The 23,280-nt window shown below is 47.1% G+C and overlaps 1 protein-coding gene across 3 annotated transcripts in view; it reads right to left on the bottom strand.

Annotated features, from left to right (window-relative positions):
* The window catches only part of PIP5K1C (phosphatidylinositol-4-phosphate 5-kinase type 1 gamma), a 116,217-nt gene that overhangs the window by 32,428 nt on the left and 60,509 nt on the right, over nt 1-23,280 (bottom strand). For all 3 annotated transcript variants that reach the window (XM_054980198.1, XM_054980199.1, XM_054980200.1), the window contains exons 7-12: nt 21,421-21,720; nt 18,732-18,937; nt 17,219-17,302; nt 15,251-15,299; nt 10,598-10,682; nt 8,553-8,714 (exon numbers count right to left, since the gene is read on the bottom strand). In XM_054980198.1, the coding sequence (XP_054836173.1) occupies nt 8,553-8,714; nt 10,598-10,682; nt 15,251-15,299; nt 17,219-17,302; nt 18,732-18,937; nt 21,421-21,720 (886 nt within the window). The remainder of the gene's footprint in view (nt 1-8,552; nt 8,715-10,597; nt 10,683-15,250; nt 15,300-17,218; nt 17,303-18,731; nt 18,938-21,420; nt 21,721-23,280) is intronic.

Here is a 23,280-nt window from a genome sequence, read left to right as displayed (position 1 = left end):
ACCATCGACATGCTACTGCATTAAAAGCAGAGATTGTCTTAAATGATCAATAAAATAGTTGCCCATAGAAGCTCTCCCTCCCTTTAGTTTTCACCCATTCACTGAAACTTTGTCTCTGCTGCACCCAGTAAGGTTCAGGGAGAAACACAACAGACAAAAAGAAAAAAAGGAGACACACACACAAAACAAAGACTGCACTTTAACGAAAGCTAAACCATCTAGCATTCTAAGTAGAGAAGATGCCCAACTTTGCTTGCTTAGCAAGAGGCCAGACTGAAAATGGGAGCTGCATCTCTCATTCTTTGCTTCTGGAGGTAAATGAGAAGTACCACCTGATTGGGATGTCCTCCTCCTGAGAAAGGAAAGATCTGCCAACAGACAGATATTTTAATAGGCCAGCATCTTTTTAAAAGGTCTGGAATTGGTCGTCTTTAATGAGCTAAATCAAAAAGAGTCCAGCAGCACCTTTAAGACTAACCAATTTTATTGTAGCATAAGCTTTCGAGAATCACAGTTCTCTTCATCAGATGCATGGAGGGCAGAAAGAAACTGGTCAAATATAGAGGAGGAGAGGGGAGGGGCGGAGGAGAGGAGGGATGTAAACAACTCCTTTGATATGGAGATGCAAACAGCTCCTTTTGATGTGAGGATCAGTTTGCTTGTGCAAAGGTTCAAAGGAGTTTGCCGTGTTAGTCTGTAGTAACAAAATCAAAAAGAGTTCAGCAGCACCACCAAGACCATATGTCTTATGTACTTTCTGTACTTTCTTTGGGGTAGATTTTTCTTTTAATCTTCCCCTTACCCTCTCTGGGTAGTTTGCTGCCACCAGGAATATATTATTCCAAAATATTTTATTCAAATTTCCCCTTTGGTAACGTGTTTAAGCATCAGGCTCCTTCGTGGTTCTATGTGGCCCTGAGGATATGAATGGGATATAGCAATGACAGCTACACTGGGATATAACAAAACAAAATAAATGTTTATTTTTCAAGAAGTGTATTGGTTTCATAAAAGTAGTTCTCAGTTCTTAAAGTTACTTCCTATAAACTCATTCACACAGATCTCATCTAAGGCTTCACACACAGTTAGCCTCCTTCGCTAGACTAACAGGGTTAACATACCTGTAACTTATGTTCATCGAGTTCTTCTGTGCTGACACACATGGGGACTGTGCAGGCGCAGGCCAGCCGCCGGAGAATTTTCTATAGCTTCTATGGCTCCGAAGGGGCCGTTTGTCGCGCGCCTCAGCGACCGTTTTCCCGCCCAAACGGTCACATGCTCCTCCAGCGACCAACGGCCCCCTTCCCTCAGTTCTCCTTTGCCGCCGCTTGACCAATACACTTAGCCATAACACCTTAAAAGCACCAATTCCCGTTACAGCCATCACATTGTCGTGCATTGGAATTCACAGCGGGGTAGGAGGGAGGGTTGTGTGTCAGCACAGAAGAACTCGATGAACATAAGTTACAGGTATGTTAACCCTGTTTTCATCTTCGTTCTTCTGTGCCTCCACACATGGGAGTGTACCAAGCTTCACACAATAAGGAAGGTGGGGTGAAATCCAACACAATTTTATTAAAGAACAAGAACAACAACACTATGGATATACATACATACATCTATACAAACTTTGTAGAGATATATAAGTACTCAATATTTACATATATATACACAGAAATATACATATATACACTCTTTCACTCAAGGGTACCTAGTAGGTACGCCAAGAAACCTTTTCCAAGACTCCCCTAGGAAAACAGGGAGTGCAGGACAGCCCTGGCCACAGATACATCCTGCTCCGCATTGACATCTATGGCATAATGCCTGGCAAAGGTGTCCGCAGAGGACCATGTGGCCACCTTGCAAATGTTAGGCAGGGGCACACCCCTAAGGAGTGCCGAGGAGGATGCTTGGGACCGCGTGGAGTGGGCCCTGACATGAAGCGGGCAAGCTACCCCAGCCAGGGAATAGGCCTTGTTAATGGCCGTTACAATCCACCTAGACAGGGTCTGTGAAGAAGCCCTGTTACCCTTGTCCTTGGCCCCAAAGCACACAAACAGGTGAGGACTCGACCGGAGTCCTTTCGTCCTATCCAGATAATAGGCTAAGGCCCTCTTCAAATCTAGGGAATGGAGGGCTTTCTCCCCTTTCGAGGAAGGGTGATGAAAAAACGCAGGTAATGCAATATCCTGCGAAAGATGGAAAGCGGACACCACCTTAGGCAGGAAACCTAGGCAGGGACGCAGGACCACCTTGTTTGGATGAAACACAAGGAAGGGAGGGTCAGACCGCAACGCAGACAGCTCACTGACCCTTCTGGCCGATGTTACGGCCACCAGGAATGCCACCTTGTACGATAACATGTCCAAGGGGCAGGTAGCCAGAGGTTCGAATGGAGGCAACATAAGCTGTGAGAGCACCAGGGACAGCGACCACTGAGGTACCGGTGCCGACACAGGTGGGTAAAGGTTGAACATGCCCTTAAGGAATTGACGGGACTGTGGGTGAGAAAAAACTGTACCACCATCAACCCGGGTGTGAGCAGCAGAGATAGCTGCCAAGTGGACCTTGAGAGAGGAAACCTTCAAGCCCAGGTCCCGCAGGTGGCACAAATATAACCCCTAGGGGGCTACTGGCAGGCACCACTCCTTTAGCAAGTGCCCAAATTTCGAACCTGCACCACTTGGCCGCATAAGAGCGCCTAGTGGATGGTCTGCGAGCATTCAGGAGGACCCTCTGTACCTCATCCGTAAGACCTATAAGGGAGGAACGATCCGCCAAGCCGCCAGGTGCAGCTTCCTGGGGTCGTGATGGACTAAGCTCCCGTTCCGGAGAAGGTCCTGCCGAGGGGGCAGACTGACATATGTCCGTTGGGACATCCGTAGGAGCTTTGGAAACCAAACCTGCCGTGGCCAAAACGGGGCCACCAGGATGCAGTCCGTCCCGTCCTCCTCCAGCTTGCACAGGACCCTGGGAATCAAAGGGAACGGAGGAAACATATAATGCAAGCCCTGCGTCCACGTACACTGGAAGGCATCCCCAATAGAGAGGGGGTCGCTCCCCACCCTCGAACAGAATGTCTGGGCCTTGGTATTCGCCGCCGTTGCGAACATGTCTATAACCGGATGACCCCACATCTGAAAGATCGACCCAATGCACTCTACGTTCAGTTCCCACTCGTGGTCCAGCATAAGGACCCTGCTCAGGGCATCCGCTCGGGCATTGTCTGACCCTGCCACGTGTATAGCACGAATTGTCACGCCATTCCTGATTGCCCACTGCCAAGTGAGCGTGGCTTCCCGGCACAGGGCCAAGGACACTGTGCCCCCCTGTTGATTTATGTAGTACATGGCAGTCGTGTTGTCCGTCTGTACCAACACCTGACGATTTCTCAAGAGCGCTGTAAGGGACACAAGTGCGAAATGAATGGCTCTTAGTTCAAGCACATTAATATGGAGGGTCTTTTCCCTCTCCTACCAGACATCTTGCACACACACATCACCACAATAAGCCCCCCATCCCAACAGAGAGGCATCAGTGGTAACCGTGACGTCAGGATGCTGATAGCCAAAAGGGGTCCCTTTAAACAAATGGCCATCAGCCAGCCACCAGTCCAAGGAGGATAGGATGACCCTTGGGATAGAGAATTTGAGGGACGGAGGGTGCTGCTGAGCATCGTACCTCCGCACGAACCAATTCTGGAGAGGGCGCATATGCAGCCTAGCGAAGGGCACCACAGAAGTGGCCGCTGCCATATGACCTAATAAGCACTGGATAGTGCGCACGGACTGGAAACGGTTCCTTTTAAACATGGACACAAGACCCCTTAGGGACCTAGCTCTCTCCGAGGGGAGCACAGCCTTACCCTCCACAGAGTCTAACAGTGCACCAATGTAGGAAACCTTGCAGTTGGGCACCAGCTTGGACTTTTCAAAGTTCACCAAGAGCCCCAGGCGTTGACAAAGGCTAAGTACTAAGCCAATGTCATGCCCCAGTCTAGACTCCGATTCAGCCACGATGACCCAGTCATCGAGGTATGGAAAGACGGTACAGCCTTCTTCCCGAAGGAATGAGACCACAGGGGCCACACATTTCGTGAACACTCGTGGGGCAGTGGATAGGCCAAAGGGAAGCACCTTATACCGGAAAACCCTTTGCCGGTAAACGAAGCTCAGGTATTTCCTGTGCTCCTCCCATATTCCCACGTGAAAATATGCGTCCTTCAAATCAAGGACCGCAAACCAATCCCCCTGTTTCAGCAAGGCGATCACAGCCGCCAATGTAACCATCTTGAATTTGGTCACCTTGAGGAAGGCATTAAGGCCCCTCAGATCTAAAATGGGACGTAAGCCCCCATCCTTCTTGGGGACCAGGAAGAACCTAGAGAAGAACCCCTTTACAGAGTCCTCATAGGCCAATTCTTCCACAGCACCCTTGGCCAAGAGCGACATGATTTCCGCATCCAGCTCGGCCATAGTGTTATTGACAGCTGTCAGGGGTGAACTGCACCTAGGCAGCTCAATGAATTCCAGCCCGTATCCCTTATCAACAATCGTTAAGACCCATGAGTCAGATGTTATTGACTCCCACTCAGAGTGGAATGGCCTCAGTCTGTCTGAGAAGTTCGGGGGTACGGCTGGGTCGACCCGTCAATACTGCCTCCCAGGGCCCTGCTGCTCCTTCTGCTGGGCCGGAGGCTGCGATGAGCGAGGCTTGAAAGGCCTACGTCTCCTGGGCTGCTGCGGAGGAGGGTAGTGCCGCTGCTGATAAGCCGGAAACTGTTGGTAACCCGGCCGTTGGTGCTGGTACCTGCCCTGGTAGTGGTAAGGGCCGTACCTGGGAGCGTACCGTGGCTTGTAGGCGGGTTTGTCCGTGGGAGCCAGCCCCAAGGAGCGTGCAGTCTGCCTGTCCTCCTTCTTTTTCTTTAAGGCCTCATCGGTTGATGTGGAGAACAGCGATTCCCCTTCGAAAGGCAGGCCTTCCACTCGGGATCTCACCTCCTGGGAAAGGGCAGTAGACCGCAACCAGGAGTGGCGCCGGAGGACGATGGCAGAAGTCATCCCACGAGCCGCAGTGTCGGCCGCATGGCTCCCCGCATTCATTTGTTGTTTTGACAGGCGGATAGCCTCGGTCTGCAGAAGCGACACCACCGCCTTCTGCTCAGGGGGAAGGTTGCCAACATAGGACGCCAACTTCTCCCAGAGGTAGAGCTGGTATCCAGCCATGATCGACTGGTAGTTGGCAATCCTTAGCCCCAGGGATGCGATGGAATACTGCCGCCTACCAAGGGTGTCCAGCTTCCGTCCCTCCTTGTCAGGTGGCGCCGAGGGTGGTCCAGAGCGGTGAGGCTGGAACTCCTCTGTGACCAGTGACAAAGGCGGAGGGTGCTTCAACAACGCCGGCCAGGTGCCCTGTTTAATTTTGTAAAGCTGCTCAATCTTCCTAGAGGTGGCCGGTTGGTCACAGGGCACCTTCCACACCCTCTCCACAATCTCCTCTATTCCCTCAAGCATGGGGAAGCCGATGGTTGCTGGATTGTCTGCATAGATCCTCTTGAGCAGCTTGTCCTTGGTCTGGGGGACGGCTGAGGAGATGTCCATCTCTAAGGCTTGAGCCATCCGAGCCATCTGATCCGCGTAGATTCTCAAATCTTCATACGGAGAACTACTGCTCGGCGCCACGTTGTCGTCCGGCGAAGGCTTGGAACAGGACTCAGAACGGTAATCTCCGACGCTTCCGACGTCTTCTCCCTCGGAACTGTGTGATTCCTCTCCCCGGACCGGCGGAGGGAACCACGCCTGCCTCGATGTCGAGGGCCTCGGTTCCGAATAGGCGAAATCAGGAGCTCCTTCCCAGTGGCAGCGGAAGGCGGGAGGCAGATCCGAAGCTTGGCGATGACGAGAAGCCAAAGAGTGAACGGATCCGACACTACCCTCTTCGGACCGACGACGCTCGCGGGACGAAGCAGCAGCTGGGGAACGACGATCGGAAGGCGACCGAGCCCGGTGACTCGGAGGCGGGCCTGGATCCGCCACAGGGGAAAGCTCAGCCGGTACGACCTCGAACGCGCCCGGGTCCGGCACATCCTCCGGAACCGGAGAGCCAAGATGAGGAGACGGCGTCTGCGGTATGACGACTACCTCCGTCGGAACCGAGCGTGGAGAACGATGACGGTGTTTGGTCTTTTTCTTCTTAGCCGCCGGCTCCAAAGAAGGCCTTGGTTCCGAAGACGACGACCTCGGCACCGACACCCCTCTTGCCGAACGTGACTTAGCCACTGGAATCGACCCGGTCGTCGGTTCCGACCGGGGACTCGGAACCACGATCTTCGGCGCCGAGGCGGTAGCCCTCGGATCCGACGCGGTGGGAGAAGCGCTTTGGGGCGGCCGCGCCGAACCCTGCGCTGGGGAGGTCGCCCTCGACGCCGCGGCACTTGCGGGGCGCGCCGACCTCGAAGAGGCCACAGAACCCGCTCTGGAGCGCTTCCCAGCAGAGGGGCTTGGGCCAGACTTGGGTGAAGGCATCGGTGTTGCCGTCGACATGACCGCCTTCCAAAGGGAAGAATTCAGCCGGGCCTGCCAATCTTGTCGGGCCTTGTTTGTGAACCCTTGGCAGATTTTGCAGGCCGTCACATTGTGGGTCTCCCCCAGACAAAAAAGGCACATCTCGTGGCCGTCGGTCTGTGCCATTTTAGTGTGGCACTTTAAGCAACGCTTGAAGAGAGCCTTAGAAGCCATCTTCAGGGGCACGCTATTAAGAGAGGTCAACCAGTCCAAGTCGTAAAACACCGTTTTATTTACCGTCCAAATCAGAATCCAAGAAGCGAAGTCCAAAGTCCAAAGTCCAAATTCAAAAGCCAAAAATCCAGAATCAAAGCACAAAGCACAAGCACAGAGCAACGAAGCTCACGTTCTCTCCAAGCGGCGGCAAGAAGAGAACTGAGGGAAGGGGGCCGTTGGTCGCTGGAGGAGCATGTGACCGTTTGGGCGGGAAAACGGTCGCTGAGGCGCGCGACAAACGGCCCCTTCAGAGCCATAGAAGCTATAGAAAATTCTCCGGCGGCTGGCCTGCGCCTGCACAGTCCCCATGTGTGGAGGCACAGAAGAACGAAGATGAACAATAGTTCTCTCACAAATACTTCAAATATAGGCAGCACACAGCTAGCCTCTCTTTCTCTGACTCTCATTCACAGAAATGCTTAAACCTGCTCAGGCAGCACACAGCTGGCCTCTCTTTCCCTGACTGAGTGTCCTTTCACAAACACGCTCAGTTCAGGTTCCACACAGGTTATATTTCTCTCATAAATACTTCAACATACTCAGGCAGCACACAGCCAGCCTGCTTTCTTCTGACTGAAACCTTTCTCTCTGCACTGTCAGTCTAAACTGCATTCACTCCGCCCACACTCTCAGTCATCAACCAATCATATCACTCACTCTTCCCTCTCTCACCCCCACTCTTCACCTAGCTCAAACCAAGCATTTAAAGACACATGCACCTATTTACTTGAAATCATTACACCATACAATTCCACTGCAGCACAAGCCTTCGATAACCACAGCCCTCCCTGCCAGATGCATCTGACAAAGAGAACTGTGGTCCTCGAAAGCCCACGTCAGGTGCCACTGGACTCTCCCTGAGCTATTCATGTTTTTCTCTTTTTATAAACTGGCTTATTTACTGGTTCAAACGAGCTACCAGGCTACTGCAACAGCAGGGGTGGAATTCAGGATGGGCCAGACCTACACATTATAATCTTGAGGTCTCGTTTAAAGTTTTGTGTGTGTTAAATTCTCAGCATGTTTTAGTCTGTGCTATGCTAACAGAAAAACTGGAATATTTAGAACATTAACATTCAGGGGTTTTCTAAATTTAATGAAAGGTTACAACAACAAACAAACATACCATAAAGGAGATAAAGGATTACAGAGCTAATGACCTGACAGATACGTCTAGTTCTTGTTTTGTACTTGTGGCACTTTGCACTAATCTGGATTATGGAAGACTGACAGCAGTGGCCTCAGATCATTGATGGGATGGGGGGCTACCTTCTTCCCAAGTGAGAATTCTACCTCTGCATAGTAGGCTGTTGGACTTGAAGCAGAAAATCCTAGGTTCAAAATTCTCACTGGATTAACTTAACCAGCAGCACGCTCTCACCCTAACCAACCTCACTGGGCTGTTTTGTAAGATAAAACAACAGAACTCTGGATATGCTGCACTGAGGCTCCTTAGAGAAAGGGGGATGGGATACAAAGGCAATGAAGCAGGGGGCAGGGGGGGGGAAGTAGAGCAGGAAAAGAGGCACCCAGCTCCTTCCAGCAAACTTTCCCCTAGCTACTGGTGCTCTTACCTTCCCCCCTCTTGTGGTTAACTTTAACACCTGCAAAAGCACAGCAAGAAATTTAAAAAGATTTGTAGAAAACACAAGTATTTTGGGATATAGTAGTTTGCACTGGGGAAGCGGGGAGGCGGAGACTGAACAAGCTATGGATAGCTACAGACACCAGGAAAGCCAAGCTGGAGGGCAGTCCACAGACAAATCTCAGTACCTTCATCCTCCAGAGTAGGGTAACTTCTAGCTCCGCGGAGGTCATACTGGGCTTCATCCTTCTCCAAGGGGATCTGGCTGGCTGAAAACGCTGCCATTGGACCGGGTGACTTGATGGCTAACAAGGCGCCTCGTCCTTTCTTGGAGGGAGAGGATTTAAGAGCTGGAGAGGAGGAAGAGATTTGGAGAGCCACAATGAAGTCCACCTGAACAGGTTTGGAAAAGAGAACAGGACAGCTTTCTTTCTAAAAAAAACCCCCCAAACCCTCCAGATGCTTTATCCTTGCCTCACAGGGAAGGCGCTTTAATCCCATGATCATTTTGATTGTACTTTTATGCACCAGATCAAAGGAATACTGGCAGAACTCACCAAGCTTTCAGGCAGAGGAACTTTCTGCCCCTTTTTACACAGAGATGCCAAGGATTGAATAGCGGTTCTTCTGTATGTATATCTGATTTGCCCTAAGACCAGTTTGTCATTGAGGAAATCTATGGGCGGGGGGGGGGGGGGGCGGGAAGTAGCATTAACAGGCAGAGGAATGACTCTGCCAGAGTATGAGAGACAAGGTTAATATCATATTTCCCTGTGGAGAATTTCTATCATGAAAATTTGATTGTTGGCCTCCATTTATTTCCCATTTTTGTGCTCCGTTTTCAAAACTGGGAACAGATACTCAACCTGAGCTGTTGAGATGTGGGGGAGGGAGGATAGTTTAAACAAACACAATCTTTTTTTAGAAGTCTTGACGCTCACTCTAGGTGACCAGTGTTTCCAACCAGTGGGTTGGTACCCAAAAATGAGTCACGGTTCCCATAGGTGAATCACAATGCCAGGAAGGAGAAGGAAAAGGGAGAGGGAGTCTGTTCAATGGCAAATCTGTGTAAGGTGCCTATATATTTCTAAATACTAAACATGAAACAAACTTGATCAGAGTTAACTGATGTGAGGTTCTTCTGTTTTATGAGGGAGAGGAAGGCAATAGCACGTGCTTACTTTGCCAGCGGGTCCCAGATAGCAGAACAAGTAGATAAATGGGTCTCTAGTTCAAAAAGTTCAAGAGCTATTTTTAAACACTGAAGCCAAGCTCAGCTACATCAGAACATCCGTCATGGCTGTCAGGAAGAGGAGGCATGAGGCAGTGGCCCATCAGGTCAAAGGAGAAAAAATTAGCCAAACCAATCAACACTCATTCCAGGGGATAGGAGCAATATATTAAATCTCAGGTATTCCTCTCTGCATGAGAAAATGAAGGCATTAAGAGAAGTAGGCCCTGGCTCCCTTTCCTTTCCCATGAGCATATGAAAAGCTCTCTGTCAGTCCTAGGGTGGCAGTCCCTGGCAGTTAGACCCCAAGCCCCTCACATCAAGCGCGCAGATGCATTGGTTGAAGAAACTTTATTCAGAGATCTATTCAGTTGAGGTGTACTCTTGTAGGTAGAAGTTGGCAGAAGCGATTATTCAAACAATAGGACTACTGATTATAGGGGAAGTTCTCCCGCCCTTTGGGTTGTTTGCATTCAGGCCCAAACCCCCAAAAAGTTACATGGGAACAGACTAGTTTAGTCTAGACAAAGTACAGAGTGGAATCATTCCCTCCTGTGAAAAAGATACATTTCAGTACACAGCTGCAGGTCTGGTCCAAGGACACTCAGAAATGAAAGCGTGTATTTCTTAGAGTTAACAAACAGGCCACTGGCTCCTCTGGAAATTGGTATTAGCAGTCTAGACACCCTCAGGTGACTCAGTATTTAACTTTGGCATTATATCAGTATAAAATGTAGTGTAAGATGCAGAACACAATAATCCAGAGGAGTTAGCCGTGTTAGTCTGTAGTAGCAAAATCAAAAAGAGTCCAGTAGCACCTTTAAGACTAATAAAATTGGTTAGTCTTAAAGGTGCTACTGGACTCTTTTTGATTTTGAGAACACAATAATGGCATGGATGCTTATATCACTCTCAGTATAAGATGCAGAACACAACAATGGCATGGTTGCATACATGACACTCTCTCCTTTTCATAGTTTCCCAATTGAAAAACACACTTACAGGAACTCTTCCTGAACACCGTATTGGTCATGAACTTGAAGAACCGCTCAGCATAGAAACTGGGTCTGTGAACCGATACCGTGTCCTAGAAAATGGGGGAGGGGATGAGGTAGGAAAGAGAGAAACCTGAGAAGCCTTGTTGGCAAATTCTCAACCAGGCTTCAGTTGGCAAAGCTGCAGTGATTAGAATCAGGCCTCTGTACTGCCATCTTGACTGTTCTTCTGATTCTCCTCCCTTTTCAGTTTTGACAGTTATTTATTTTATATAGTGGTGGTAGACCACAGCATTCCACATGGTAGCAGGAAAGAAGCAAGAAGCATACAGTTAAAATTCAACAGGGAGAAGGAAGAGAATCAGGGAAAGAAGATTAAAATGTGTTCAGTACATGCTCGTTGGTTTAGTTATAAAAAGGCATGAAGACAAAGGGCCTGTGCCCACAGGTTTTCTTCCATGACTTCAAAATTTCTGGACATTTTATATCTCTATTTGTGCCACACTATTTGTGGAAACTGCGGCTGTTGAGCAGCACTTTGGAAGGCAAGGGAGTTCCAGGTCTTGGAAGAAAGAGTGGTATCATCTGACTCTCTCAAATGGCTGGAGGTGCCAGAGCTGGAAGCACAAAGATCACAGGTACAGGGGTGCATGAGGCGATGAAGGCAAAGAGTTGACGGAATAACAGCTATGGAAGATACTGAAGGAAAGTATCAGGCCTTTGTGCTGGAGCCAGGTGCAGAAAGGAAGCCACTGCAGGGTTCAAGGAGGGCAGCACATCGACAAAACAATGGGAGGGGACAAATTATTATGCAATGGACTTTTGGTTAGGCTGGCATGCAACAACACAGGATCAAGAAGGAGAAAGTTACCACAGCCAAACCAAGAAGTGAGTGCAGTTTTTGCCAAGAGGGCAGAGGGGTTTTGGAGGACAAGGGCAGAAAGGGAAATCTGGCAATACTGAAAGATCGAAGATGAGCCAGAGGAGAACTGAAGAGGAAAGAACATGCTGCATTTCAATGCACTTTGGGAAAAAGTGCCAAGGGGGAGCTGGGGTGGTGGTGAATTATAGCGGGGGGGGGGGCAGCAATCAGGAGATGGCAGGGAAGCTGAAGAAGCCACCAAAAGCCCCTGTGGAGAAAAATGCTTACATGTTTTTATTAAGTTTTCCAGAACACAGGTTTCATAAAACCTTGGTCAAGAGGCCCTTTTGGGCTCTGTTATTTTGTTAATACATTCCTTCAGCCCAACCACCCTCCTCTTCCCTGCTGCTTGCAGCTCACACACACACAGGGTGAGTTCAGCAAAGGTTTTATAACAGTGAGGCTTCAGAGTCTTAATAACCCACACAAGGTAAAAATATAAAGGTTTATTAAATCAAAGTGCAAGGTTATCATACATAAGACACAAAGTGAGCAAAAACAAACAAAAACCTACAGCAGTAAGCTCTACATACCACATTAACTTCTTAGGAGGCAAAGCAAGTTGGTTTCTCAGTTGTAGCAAGCAAAAGTCCCACAAAACAGCAAGGCAAAAGATGGAGCTTCAGTCCTTCTCATCAAACAGAGCCAGAAGCAAAGCAAAAGAGCATGGGCAGAGGTCTGAGATAGACGCCCACCACAAGGAGAGTGACGAGGATGACCAGGGGTCTGGAGACTGAGCCCTACGAGGAAAGGCCGAGGGCCTTGGGAATGTTTAGTATGGAGAAGAGGAGGTTGAGGGGGGACATGATTGCTCTCTTTAAATATTTGAAAGGCTGTCATTTGGAGGAGGGCAGGGAGCTGTTCCAGTTGGCAGCAGAGGATAGGACCCGCAGCAACAGACTTAAATTACATGCACAAAGGTACCGGCTGGATATTAGGAAGAACTTTTTCACGGTCACCAGAGTAGTTCAAAAGTGGAATCAGCTGCCTAAGGAGGTGGTGAGCTCCCCCTCACTGGCAGTTTCCAAGAAGAGGCTGGATGAATACTTGTCAGAGATGCTTTAGGCTGATCCTGCACTTGGCAGGGGGTTGGACTAGATGGTCTGTATGGCCCCTTCCAACTCTGTGATTCTATGATTCTATTGAGAGCAGAGCTGTCCTTGCTTTCTGGACGCTCTGACCTTGGCAATTAGATAAGACGCTAGGAGCGATGGAGCTTCCCTGGCCAGTCAGTGTGCCAATTAACATTCTTGCCTAACGAAACTAGTTGCACCTGCAAGAAAGGACCGGGGTGTAAAGGACTGCAGTCTTTGTGCCTGGCTCCTCTCTGCACGTAGTCTCCTTTGACAATGATGTTATTATTTCGCCAGTTGATTGGAGGAGCCCCCCCCCCACTCAGGTGGCGAGATTGGCATAAAAACTCACAGACCTTTGGACCTGTGTGGGTTATAGTGTCCGTCATTGTAACTCGCCCAGTGTCTCCGACTCTGGCTCTGTCTGGGGATGGATGCTCCCGAGCCCATCCATTTTGCTGCGCTGTGAAGCCTGATTGCCTTTGCCTCTTTGACTAGAGATTTTGCTTCTTGCCCTCTCCACGATTTTGCTTGCCATGATATTGGTATGTATTAGTTCGAACTAATTAAGCTATAGGATTTATTGTTTTATTCCTCACAGTCTGTTTTGTGCAATTTCTGTTGTGACCTTGCACCTTAATAATTATTTTACATTTTGTGTCTGGGTTTGTGACTTTGGGGTCTCGAAACTCTAAGTACTTTTGCCGAACCCATTTCAGCAAGTTCTCGTGAACCACCTACTTTATAACTAACTTTTGTTGTGAACTCTACCTGCAACCATATTCTTTCAGGGTAGACTTTGCTTTATTTAGCTTCCTTATAAGCTAGGAGTGGTGTCCCTCCCCTCCTAAAGCTTTGGGAAACCTTGAGGGACTGGTGGCAGAATTAATGGCATTTGAAGGGTTTTCCTTCTCTTGCCAGTTTGGTAATTTTGTTTAGCCCGGCCTATAGAACTCTGTTGGCTCTTCCCCTTAGCTGGGTTGAGGCACCAGGGTTCTGTAGCTGTGACATTATTCCATTTTAACTAGAGGACAGAAACCATTCCCTGGAATGCCAGATTCCAAAGCATTTCAGCTCCCCAAGCAGCCCTTCTCAATTATAGACAAGTCTGTTCATGTTGAGTTAGATGAATCTGACTTTCACACTGCTGGTCTGTAACATAGTTAGCATACCCGCTTATGTTGCACCATGTCTCTGCTAAATGTGAGGGGGTGAGCCATACAGAAGGCTGGTGCAGAGCACTGAAGCCCCACTGGTAAATGTTGCTCTCCTCTGACTTCTGAGATTTCATCAACGGTGCCTGCACGGTTAAGCCGATCTTCAACAACCACAGGGGCTAGAAATGCCTTCCTTAATTATCTGACTAATTAGCTGACTGAAGATTCTTAGGATACTTGAGTTCTGCACATGACCCCAAGACTTTCAGACATGATCCAGGAATTCTGAGTTTCCCCAAAGAATGGTAAACCTTTTTGACTAGGGATTTGGAACATGTTTATTATGGCAACCATCTAGCAGAGGAACAAAACAGTGTGCTTATTTACCACTCTTCTGGACAGGTTAATAACAACAACAACATTCGATTTATATACCGCCCTTCAGGACAACTTAATGCCCACTCAGAGCAGTTTACAAAGTATGCCATTAGTACCCCACAACAAACACCCTGTGAGGTGGGTGGGGCTGAGAGAGTTCCAAAGGACTGTGACTAGCTCAAGGTCATCCAGCTGGCTTCAAATGGAAGAGTGGGGAATCAAACCCGGCTCTCCAGATTAGAGTCCTGCGCTCTTAACCACTACACCAAACTGGCTCTTAGTGCCACACACAGAGCAGTGAACAAAATCAATGTGATTATTATCCCCACAATATAGCTGGAGACCTGGGGCTGAGAGGAGTGGCTTGCTCAAGGCCACCTTCACAGTTCACGGCAGTAGTGGGAGTTGAACTAGGAGACAACATGATTCAAACAGCACTCTGCAGTCAATGCCTGGGGTAGCCATTTAATCTAGTGCCTGATTTCCTTCACTGACGCTATCAAGAATTGGCTTGAAACCTATTTAGTGCAGAATGGCACTTGCAGAACTGAGCGTTCTAACTTCTCCTGCTGCAAACTGCTGCAACTTCCAAAACAACGCACCTTTGGGGTGTGTAAGGTGGGGGTTTGCAGTGGAAGAGGTTGGTGAAAAATGACCCCCACCCAACTGACCCTATCTTCTCTACTGCAGGAAGTGCTTTCTGCCACTGGAAGTCAGAAACTGGGCCTTTACCCAAAAGGTTTGGTTGGAACATCATACAAAATCAAGTTATACAATATGGTTAGTGTAATGGCCCAAAGGCAACAAACCCGGCATTAGTCGAAGCAATCCAAGGTTTGAAACCTGAAGCCCAGTTTCACAGCCTACAGCCATGGTGGAAAAAACCTGATGGCTTTGTGTCATGTCTGAATGAGAGCCTTGGGAAACTAAACTGTGAGAAGGACAGAGTCTCCAAACTTCAGTATTTCCCCCTCCATGTTTTTAATTTTTATATGACTATACCAGAGGACACAGAAAGTCTCTGTGCATGGCAAAACCCACTTGCTAGAGAACAGAGTGGCCCCAAAGAATATAGTTGCTGGCCATCCTATCAACAACCCTGCCTGCTATGTTGTTTGCCTAAAACTCACCCCGTCGTGAACCAGAGCCTTCCACGTATGTTCCAGCTTCTTGATGAACCTGAATTGCCAGGGAGTTTGGTAGGGGTGGGGATGGGGGTTAGATAAAGAAAATTTTTAATGAATGAATTCCTGTTACACAATCAATCACCACTGTGAAAATAAACCAGGGTTTAGGTCTGAACAGAGGCCTTGAGAAATTGACAAATCTGTGGGAGGGGAGACTCACTCAAAATCCCTTTACATGGCAATGGCTGCCATTTGTTAAATACTGGAATAATATTAATCCATTAGAGCCATAGTTATCAAACTGTGGGTCCAGCCCCCACAAAAGGTTGGCAACTCCCCCAATGGTAGGCCGCAATAAGAAGGGGAAGAAGAGGCTCTGGGAGGATCAATGGAACATTTGGGTTTGCCTTGCATGATGGGCAACACCAACTTTTAATGCTACCTGTTGCTCAGTAATGCCATATATAAATGCTAAACAAAACTTGTTCAAGGTTAACTGAGATGCTTGCATTTTAACCTGTGGACAGAGAAAGTAAGGTAGAGTTACTTCGCACAAGAGTCCCCAAAAGGACAGTAAGTTTAGAAGTGGTACCAGATAATGTTAAACAGGAGGTATTACTATGTATCTAAATAAATTTGCAATGTCAAGAACATGGAATGTTCTCATTTTAAAGAAACAGCAAGTAAAATCATACTATAATAACAAAAACTATCATCATCACCACAGCAACTCAATCACAAGGTTACAACAAAGAGATGCTTCACTAACAAGTTAGGGACCATAGACTCCTCCACTATGTTGCCTTATTTTCTATTTTTTGCTTTAAGTATGTGCTCCTATGTGCTACCTATGCTTCAAGTATGACCCTATTGGGTAGTTCTATATTGTCTAATGTCAGTCCTAGAATTGCTTATGCTCTGTTTCAGCATTTCTTCAACTCTGTATTGGATTTTTGCTAATGCTATGTCTTTGTAAACTTGCATTTATTTACCTTATGGCATTGTTTATGGAACTGTCCTTAATATTTACTGTGCTAATCTCACACTATGTAATCTGCCATGAGTCTCAGTGAAAAAGGCGGACTACGAAACAAACAAATTTTTTAGAAGTGCTGGACTAGGATCTGGCAGGCCCAGGTTCGAATCCCTGCTTTGCCATGGAAGCTGGCATGGTGACCTTGGGCCACTCACACCATCTCAGTCTAACCTACCCCACAGGGCTGTTGTGACGATAAACTAAAAGAAAGAATGATGTACGCTGATTTGAGTCCTCCACTGGGGAGAAAGGCGGGGTATAAATGAAGTAAATAAATAAATAGCAATAGGACTTCAGCAGCAAAAACTTGTTCTAAGAAATGGATCACTGGGAGGGATTAAAAACTGGTTCTAGCATCCTAAGTCAAAGAGCCCTGTAGAAAAGCACCATTTTGCACCCTTTCATCAAAAGCAGCTGCCAAAGCAAGAAAGGAATCTATGATAAACAAAGGACTAGAATCTCAATTAATGGCCAACTAACAGAACCAATAGACATTGAAAAAGGAACAAGACAAGGTTGTCCATTATCTCCTTTCCTGTTTATATTGACACTGGAACCACTTATGGATAAGATCCGAAACTCAGATGAGATCAGAGGAGCCAAAATTAAGAAGCAAGAATATAAGCAAAAGCTTGAGAGTGAGTTGAAGGAGTGAGGCCTGTTGGGAAGTGACACCAAGCAGGGTTTTGCAAGGAGCTCATGACTTGACTGAGGCCTTTGGGTATGTGGGCTTCAGCTTGTGCAGGGCTTTATAGAGGAGTGCCAGTGCCTTGAACTGGAGCCCAGAACCAGATATGTAGTTATTTTAGAACCAGCCAAATATATTCATAACAGCTCATATTTGTAAACAAACTATTTGAAGCTTCTGGGGTGGCCTTTCAAGGGGAGTGCCAAGTAGAGCAGGTTGTGGTAGTCCAGCCACAGAGCAAACCTACCTGTAGGACTGGAGAATGTCTATGATGCCCACATGCAGCAGTAAGCGCTCCCCTTTGCCATTCACAGCTGGGATGCCACCCATCCTGCAGTGAAGAGAAGAGACCAGGACCATAAAGCAGTACTCTTGCAAAATCACCCCCATGGGACCACAATCACCTCAAGGCAACCAGAAAAGGAAGCTTTTATAGTAAGCCTTCATTTTCTTCCATCTACTTAAAAAATATGTTTTGCCAGAGAAACTGGCAAATTTCTATGACAACCAATGTTTTCTCTTTCATTTTTTTTTAAGCAAATATAATTCTTCAGTTATTTACCATAATGTTAACAGGTGACATAAGGCACACAGTTATTGAAAACAAAGTACATTTGCATTATCAAGAAAGGGGCACATCAGTTTCAACATTTCTCATTTCTCCCTCTTCCATCTCTTGGTTTAATCATTTTGGGTAACAACTCATACTCAGAAAATAGTTTCAGCACAGAATTCAATGCGTTATCACATGCAAAGCTCTAAAACAGCTTGGGACCAGCACACCCCAAGGACCAGCCTCTGCCACATCTACACTGCCTGTTGACTGAGATCTTCAATGGAGGCTTTGCTTATTCCTATCTCATTCACTGTCATTAGAAGGGTGAGAATCAATAGTAGGGCAGCCTTAGTCGTGGCACCCAAGATACAGAATAACAGACCCTCCCTTCAGCAATTCACCCAACACAGAGCCTGTGGAGCCTTTGGCACTACTAGGGGAAGAGGTACTTAACTGTCCAAGCCTTTAGATCGTCTCTGCACCTCTCTTTGCTCTTGCATACTGTTGTGTTTATATACTCCTACTGTCTTTTAAAAAAAAAGATTTTTAACTCTTATCTATTCCACTTTGTATTTGCTGCCCTGCTTTAAAAATCTGCTATGGTTTTGCTTTTACATGTTTTGTTTTGGTAATATTCTGCTGTTTGTATTAGCAGCTATGATGGGGGGGGGTGTAATTATTATTTGAATGTTAGTTTGAATTTATTTTGTTTTGCAAAGGCTTCCCTAGAACTGTTTGGTTAAACAGAAAGATATGAAGGACGGAACGCCACACACACTACCTTAAGCTTCTTGGGAAGAGCAGTCGAGTAAAAATGTGAGGGATAACTAAATAAATAGTATCTTTAGAAGCAATCTTTTGACCTCCTCCAGCAAGTTCCTCAATTAATACTGACTGCACCATTCAATTGTCTGACAGCCAGTGCAGGTAGTTGTTATGGTGTTAGACCAGGATCTGGGAGTCCCAGGTTCAAATCCTCCCTTGGCCAAGAAATTCATTGGATGACTTTGGGCCAGACACACACAGCCCAGCTAACCCGCTTCACAGGGCTGTTGCGAGGATTAAGTCTGGAAGGGGAGAGCCCTTATCTCCTTGGAGGAAGGATGGGATAAAAACGGATAGCCAGACCTCAGACAGGTAGTGATATCTGAACAGTTCACACCAACACACAAGGGGCACAGTTCAAACCAGTGTCTCCACTTACGTGTCATCCGTTTCGATGGATTCTCCCCGAGCAGCCCCACCCTGGATAGACTCCATGGCAGTGGAGTACAGTGCCTTCTGGCCCACCGGCCGCTTCTCATCAGACACGCTCTGGGCTCCGTCAGTTTGCCGCTCCCGTTCCTGCTGGTCAATATTATGTACTCCCAGCAGGAGGCTGTAGTCCATGATTTTGAAGCTTTCTAGCACCTAGGTAGGAACCACCAAGTTTGGCGGATGCCAAGCAAAGCAAGGGATTAGCTAAGTAAATCAACCTGGGCCCTGGTTAGCGAACGATGACACCAGAACAAACAGGCAAGTCTTTATAAGTGCCAGAAGACCCTCTGCCATTGTGGCTACAGCAAGCTAACCCAACTGATACCTGCTCAGTGTGTTAATTTGTTCAGGGTGTAACAGAGCCATATGACAAGAGGCAGAGACTGCAGTTCAGCCAGACCCTGAAGCGCTGTTGCTAGTCAGAGTAGAAAGAAAAGGGTGTGATGGACCAGCAGAAGGGCCCTGCACATTTCAGCAGCCTCTTAGGAAAGTGCAAACTCGGCAGGCAAGCTATTCTCCAAGTACCAACAAAAAGACCCCCCTTCTTTTAAACACTTTCACCCTAAATTTCCTATATGGGCTTCCTCTCAGTTTTTTTAATACTCGGCTTGTGAAGCAGATTAAGTGGAGCGGGAGAGGCAAGCCAAGTCACCCGCTGACCTGGATTTGAACCCAGATCTTCCTGCTCCAAACTCAACCTGCGTCCTAGTAAGACACATAATCTCTTGATCCTTGTAAACAGAGCTAATGCCCTGAAACAACCACATTTGACTCATGCAACAGGCCTCAGAAACGCATCTAATGTAAATGATCAGGCAAGCACACACTATCCTTGCAAACAGACCTGGACCTGAACGTGGTGCATTATTAATCGTTTGTGCCAGGATCCACAGGCTGAATCCTACCGCCAATTCTGCTCAGTTGCTGCTGGCAATTTCCTTTGACACCAAAGAAAACCCTCTTGCAACATAGAAAGTGTCTGTCATTAGCTGAAGGGGTGGGTAGGGCACAGCCCAAGCTTTCTTATTGTACTAAAATTACTGAAAACGCTGACCTTCCGAAAGAGGACAGCATCTTGTTGCGGACGGCCAGCATAGCATTGTGGTAAGGCCACTGGCTAGGATCAAATTCCCCTCAGGGCCAGCCACACTCTCACCCTCATCTACCTTACAGGGTTTCTGCATGGATAAGATGGGGAAGGGAGAACCACGTATGACGCTCTGAGCTCCTTGGAGATACAGGAGGATAAAAAGATACTAAGTCAATCAATTGTGACACGTGCTGATCTTCTGTCTTCTAGCACTTTAACGACTTAACAAATTTATGGCGTACACTTTTGCAAGATCAAGTGAATGTAGAGGCATAAAACGGAGGAAGGGCTGCTGTGGGGGAGTTATTACAAAGTGGTCAGAAGGGACCAGTATTCCAAGACGTATTGCATGATGAAAATTTGCTGGCCAGGTACATTCTCCTCCTCCTTGTTCACCTGACAGCAGTCCAGACAATGGGGCAGCTTCCTTTCTGACCATTAGGAAGCCAGTTTTTTTATAGAAGAAAGAATTGGCTTGGCCTGGACTGAAAGGCTGGACTCCCACAGCCTCCTCAGAGCCAATTATTGTTGCCCCATCAATAAGCATGACCTGTACTCTGTTGGGAGGAAAACCTAATTCTGACCTAGCAAGGCCCAGCATAGTCTGCCAAAGTCCACCTGTTAGCGAGTCCTGGAACGTTCAGAGGTCCAGACAATGAGGTATTAGAGCAGCACAGAGACAGAAGGTAGGTAGGAAAACACAGTTCGGGCAAGACGCTACACCAGGGCATGCTAGTGTCAGGTGATGCCTCCATGGAGGCAAAAAAAGTTTGACTCTGTCGTGTGGGAAGAGGATGTGGATGGAAGGCCATGCAGCTGCCCTGCACACCTCCTCAGTAGATGCCTGTGAACACCAATCCCAGGAGGTGGCTGCTCCACAGAGCTGGTGGGCAGCAACCCCACCTTCAGGTGGATGCCCTGTGGCCTCTGAAGCCATGCAGTACCACCTAGCAGCAACAGCAATAGGTGGTCCATTGCCTCTCCCCATATCTCAGAAGCTAAACAGGGTCAGTCCAAGTTAGTACTTGCATGCGAGACCACCAAAGTAGTCTAGGGTTGCTATGTAGAGGCAGGCAATTGCAAATTGACAGCCAGTTTGGTGTAGTGGTTAAGATCGCGGGACTCTAATCTGGAGAACCAGGTTTGATTCCCCACTCCTCCACTTGAAGCCAGCTGCGTGACCTTGGGCTAATCATGGCTCTCTGGAGCTCTCTCAGCCCCACCCACCTCACAGGGTGTTTTGTTGTTGGGATAATAATGACATACTTTGTAAACCGCTCTGAGTGGGCATTAAGTTGTCCTGAAGGGTGGTATATAAATCGAATGTTATTATTTTTTATTATTATTATTATTAAACTACCTCTGAATGTCTCTTTCCTTGGAAACCTTACAGGGTCGGCATGAATCAGCAGTGACTTAATGGCCAAAACGACCCAAACAAAAACCCTCTCCATGTCCCTACTGAATTCAAGTTGGATTCAGATCTGCTCATCACAGTGGTAGTCATGTAGTGCTAGTTGGCAAGCCCCAACCTCCATTTCCTTACCAAGCAGTCTCTCTGCAGGGTTTTCACCAGAGCACTGAAGGTATCTGTATCTAGCATGATGCCTTCTGGCATGTCTTGCATGAAATCCAGATCCTTGTAGGTAGGGCTTGACTTCTCCTTCTCCTTTTTGGATGCACGGCGCTTATATGTGGAGCCCTTCAGGTCATATTTCAGATGCATCTTCACCACCCGGGGCAGGATATTGTTCATTACCACAACCCGGATATTCTTGCCTCCGGACTGAACGCAATAGAGGCCGTAGAACTTTGGCAGCAGCGTCCGTGGATTCTGGTTCAAGTTCTATTGGGGAGAGGGTATGGGGCACACACACAAGAACAAGCAAAGAAGCTCACTGGCCAGGCATAAGAGGATATCATTCTGCACTGGCACAGTCCTATCACACCATAGGAGTGTGCAGTTTTGTTTCCAACTCAGATTTTCAGCATCCTGTTAATCTCAAAATTCACAGCTCAGCAATACTCAAACTGCTTGTCCTTGTTTATACAAGATAGGAGGGCAAGATAGGGATGGGGTCCCAGAGGCTTTGCTAATGAGTTAGGGACCATAGACTTCACCACTATGTTGCCTTCCATATTAACTGCTTTTTTAAATAAGTGCTCTTAGGTACTACCTGTGCTTCATGTTGTCTAATGTCAGTCCTAGAACTGATTATGTTCTGTTTCAGCATTTCTTCTACTCTGTATTAGATTCTTGCTAATGCTATGTCTTTGTAAACTTGTATCTATTAACACTATGGCATCATTTATGGAAATGTCCTTGACACTGTATAGAAATGTACTTGATACTGATTTACTAATCTCAAATTGTGTAATCTGCTTTGAGTCTTCGTGAGAAAGGCGGACTATAAATGTCATAAATAAAATAAAGAAATATAAGGTGTATAAACAAAAACAAAACCCACAAGACCCAAAATGTGTGTGAAGCTTGCGTAAAAACAAAGAGAGAACAGCATCAATGGAAATATCATATAAAACCAGTCGTAAAAAGACAAAGGAGATTATTAAGCATGCGCAATAATAATACAGTACACCTCTGAGGAATAAATTGCTTGCAATCAATTGTAACACTGAAGTGGCAGCAATCTTCTGCTTGTTTGGTGGGTATTTTTGCAAACCTCCCTCCTTCTGTTTTATGTACACAATAGGTAAAAAAAGAAAGAAAAACTACAGATTTGCAACACAGGAGTCACTGACAGCTACAGAGATAAGCTTGAAGTCAGGCAAACACCACCTGATAAAACCTCAGAAGCAAAAAGTAAGCTTCTGGTGATGAGACAACATTTTCAGCACAGAAGACCTCACAGCTGTCCCCCAGCCCTGCGAGAGAGCAGAGGAATAATACAATATAAGCAAGTGTATATGTTGCATGATTTCAGGGAAGGCTGTAACTCAGAGGATACAGATTGGCACAACACAGTACACACACAACAGGCAACTTCAGAAGAATCTAAAGAGACCAAGGATAGAATGTAAAATTTGTCTGGGGCACATTTCAAATGCTGCAGAAGACAAACACAGCCTTAATTCAGTGGTTTCATTCCACCTTTTAGGTGGGCTAAGTTTATTTTAATAGATTATCCACTTCATGGTTTTTGTTTTTATAGCTGATTTTGGACACCTGAACAAACTATGATGGATTGATTTTACTGGGATATAAAAGTAGATCTGATCTAAGTAGTACTGCTAGGGATGGACTAGTGTGAAGGGCTATGCCTTAACACAAACATCAAGACAACACAGCATAGCGGCCATGACCCCAAGCTAGAGGCAGAAGCATCTAGTTTAAATCTCGCCTATGTCTAGGGATGCCAACTGCCTGAAGAAAAAAATGTCCTGTTAC

The sequence above is a fragment of the Eublepharis macularius genome, chromosome 5 (genome assembly GCF_028583425.1).
Source record: "Eublepharis macularius isolate TG4126 chromosome 5, MPM_Emac_v1.0, whole genome shotgun sequence".
Lineage (NCBI taxonomy): Eukaryota > Metazoa > Chordata > Lepidosauria > Squamata > Eublepharidae > Eublepharis > Eublepharis macularius.
The sequence above is the reverse complement of the archived record's forward strand: the minus strand, read 5'-3'. Positions and strand labels throughout refer to the sequence as shown.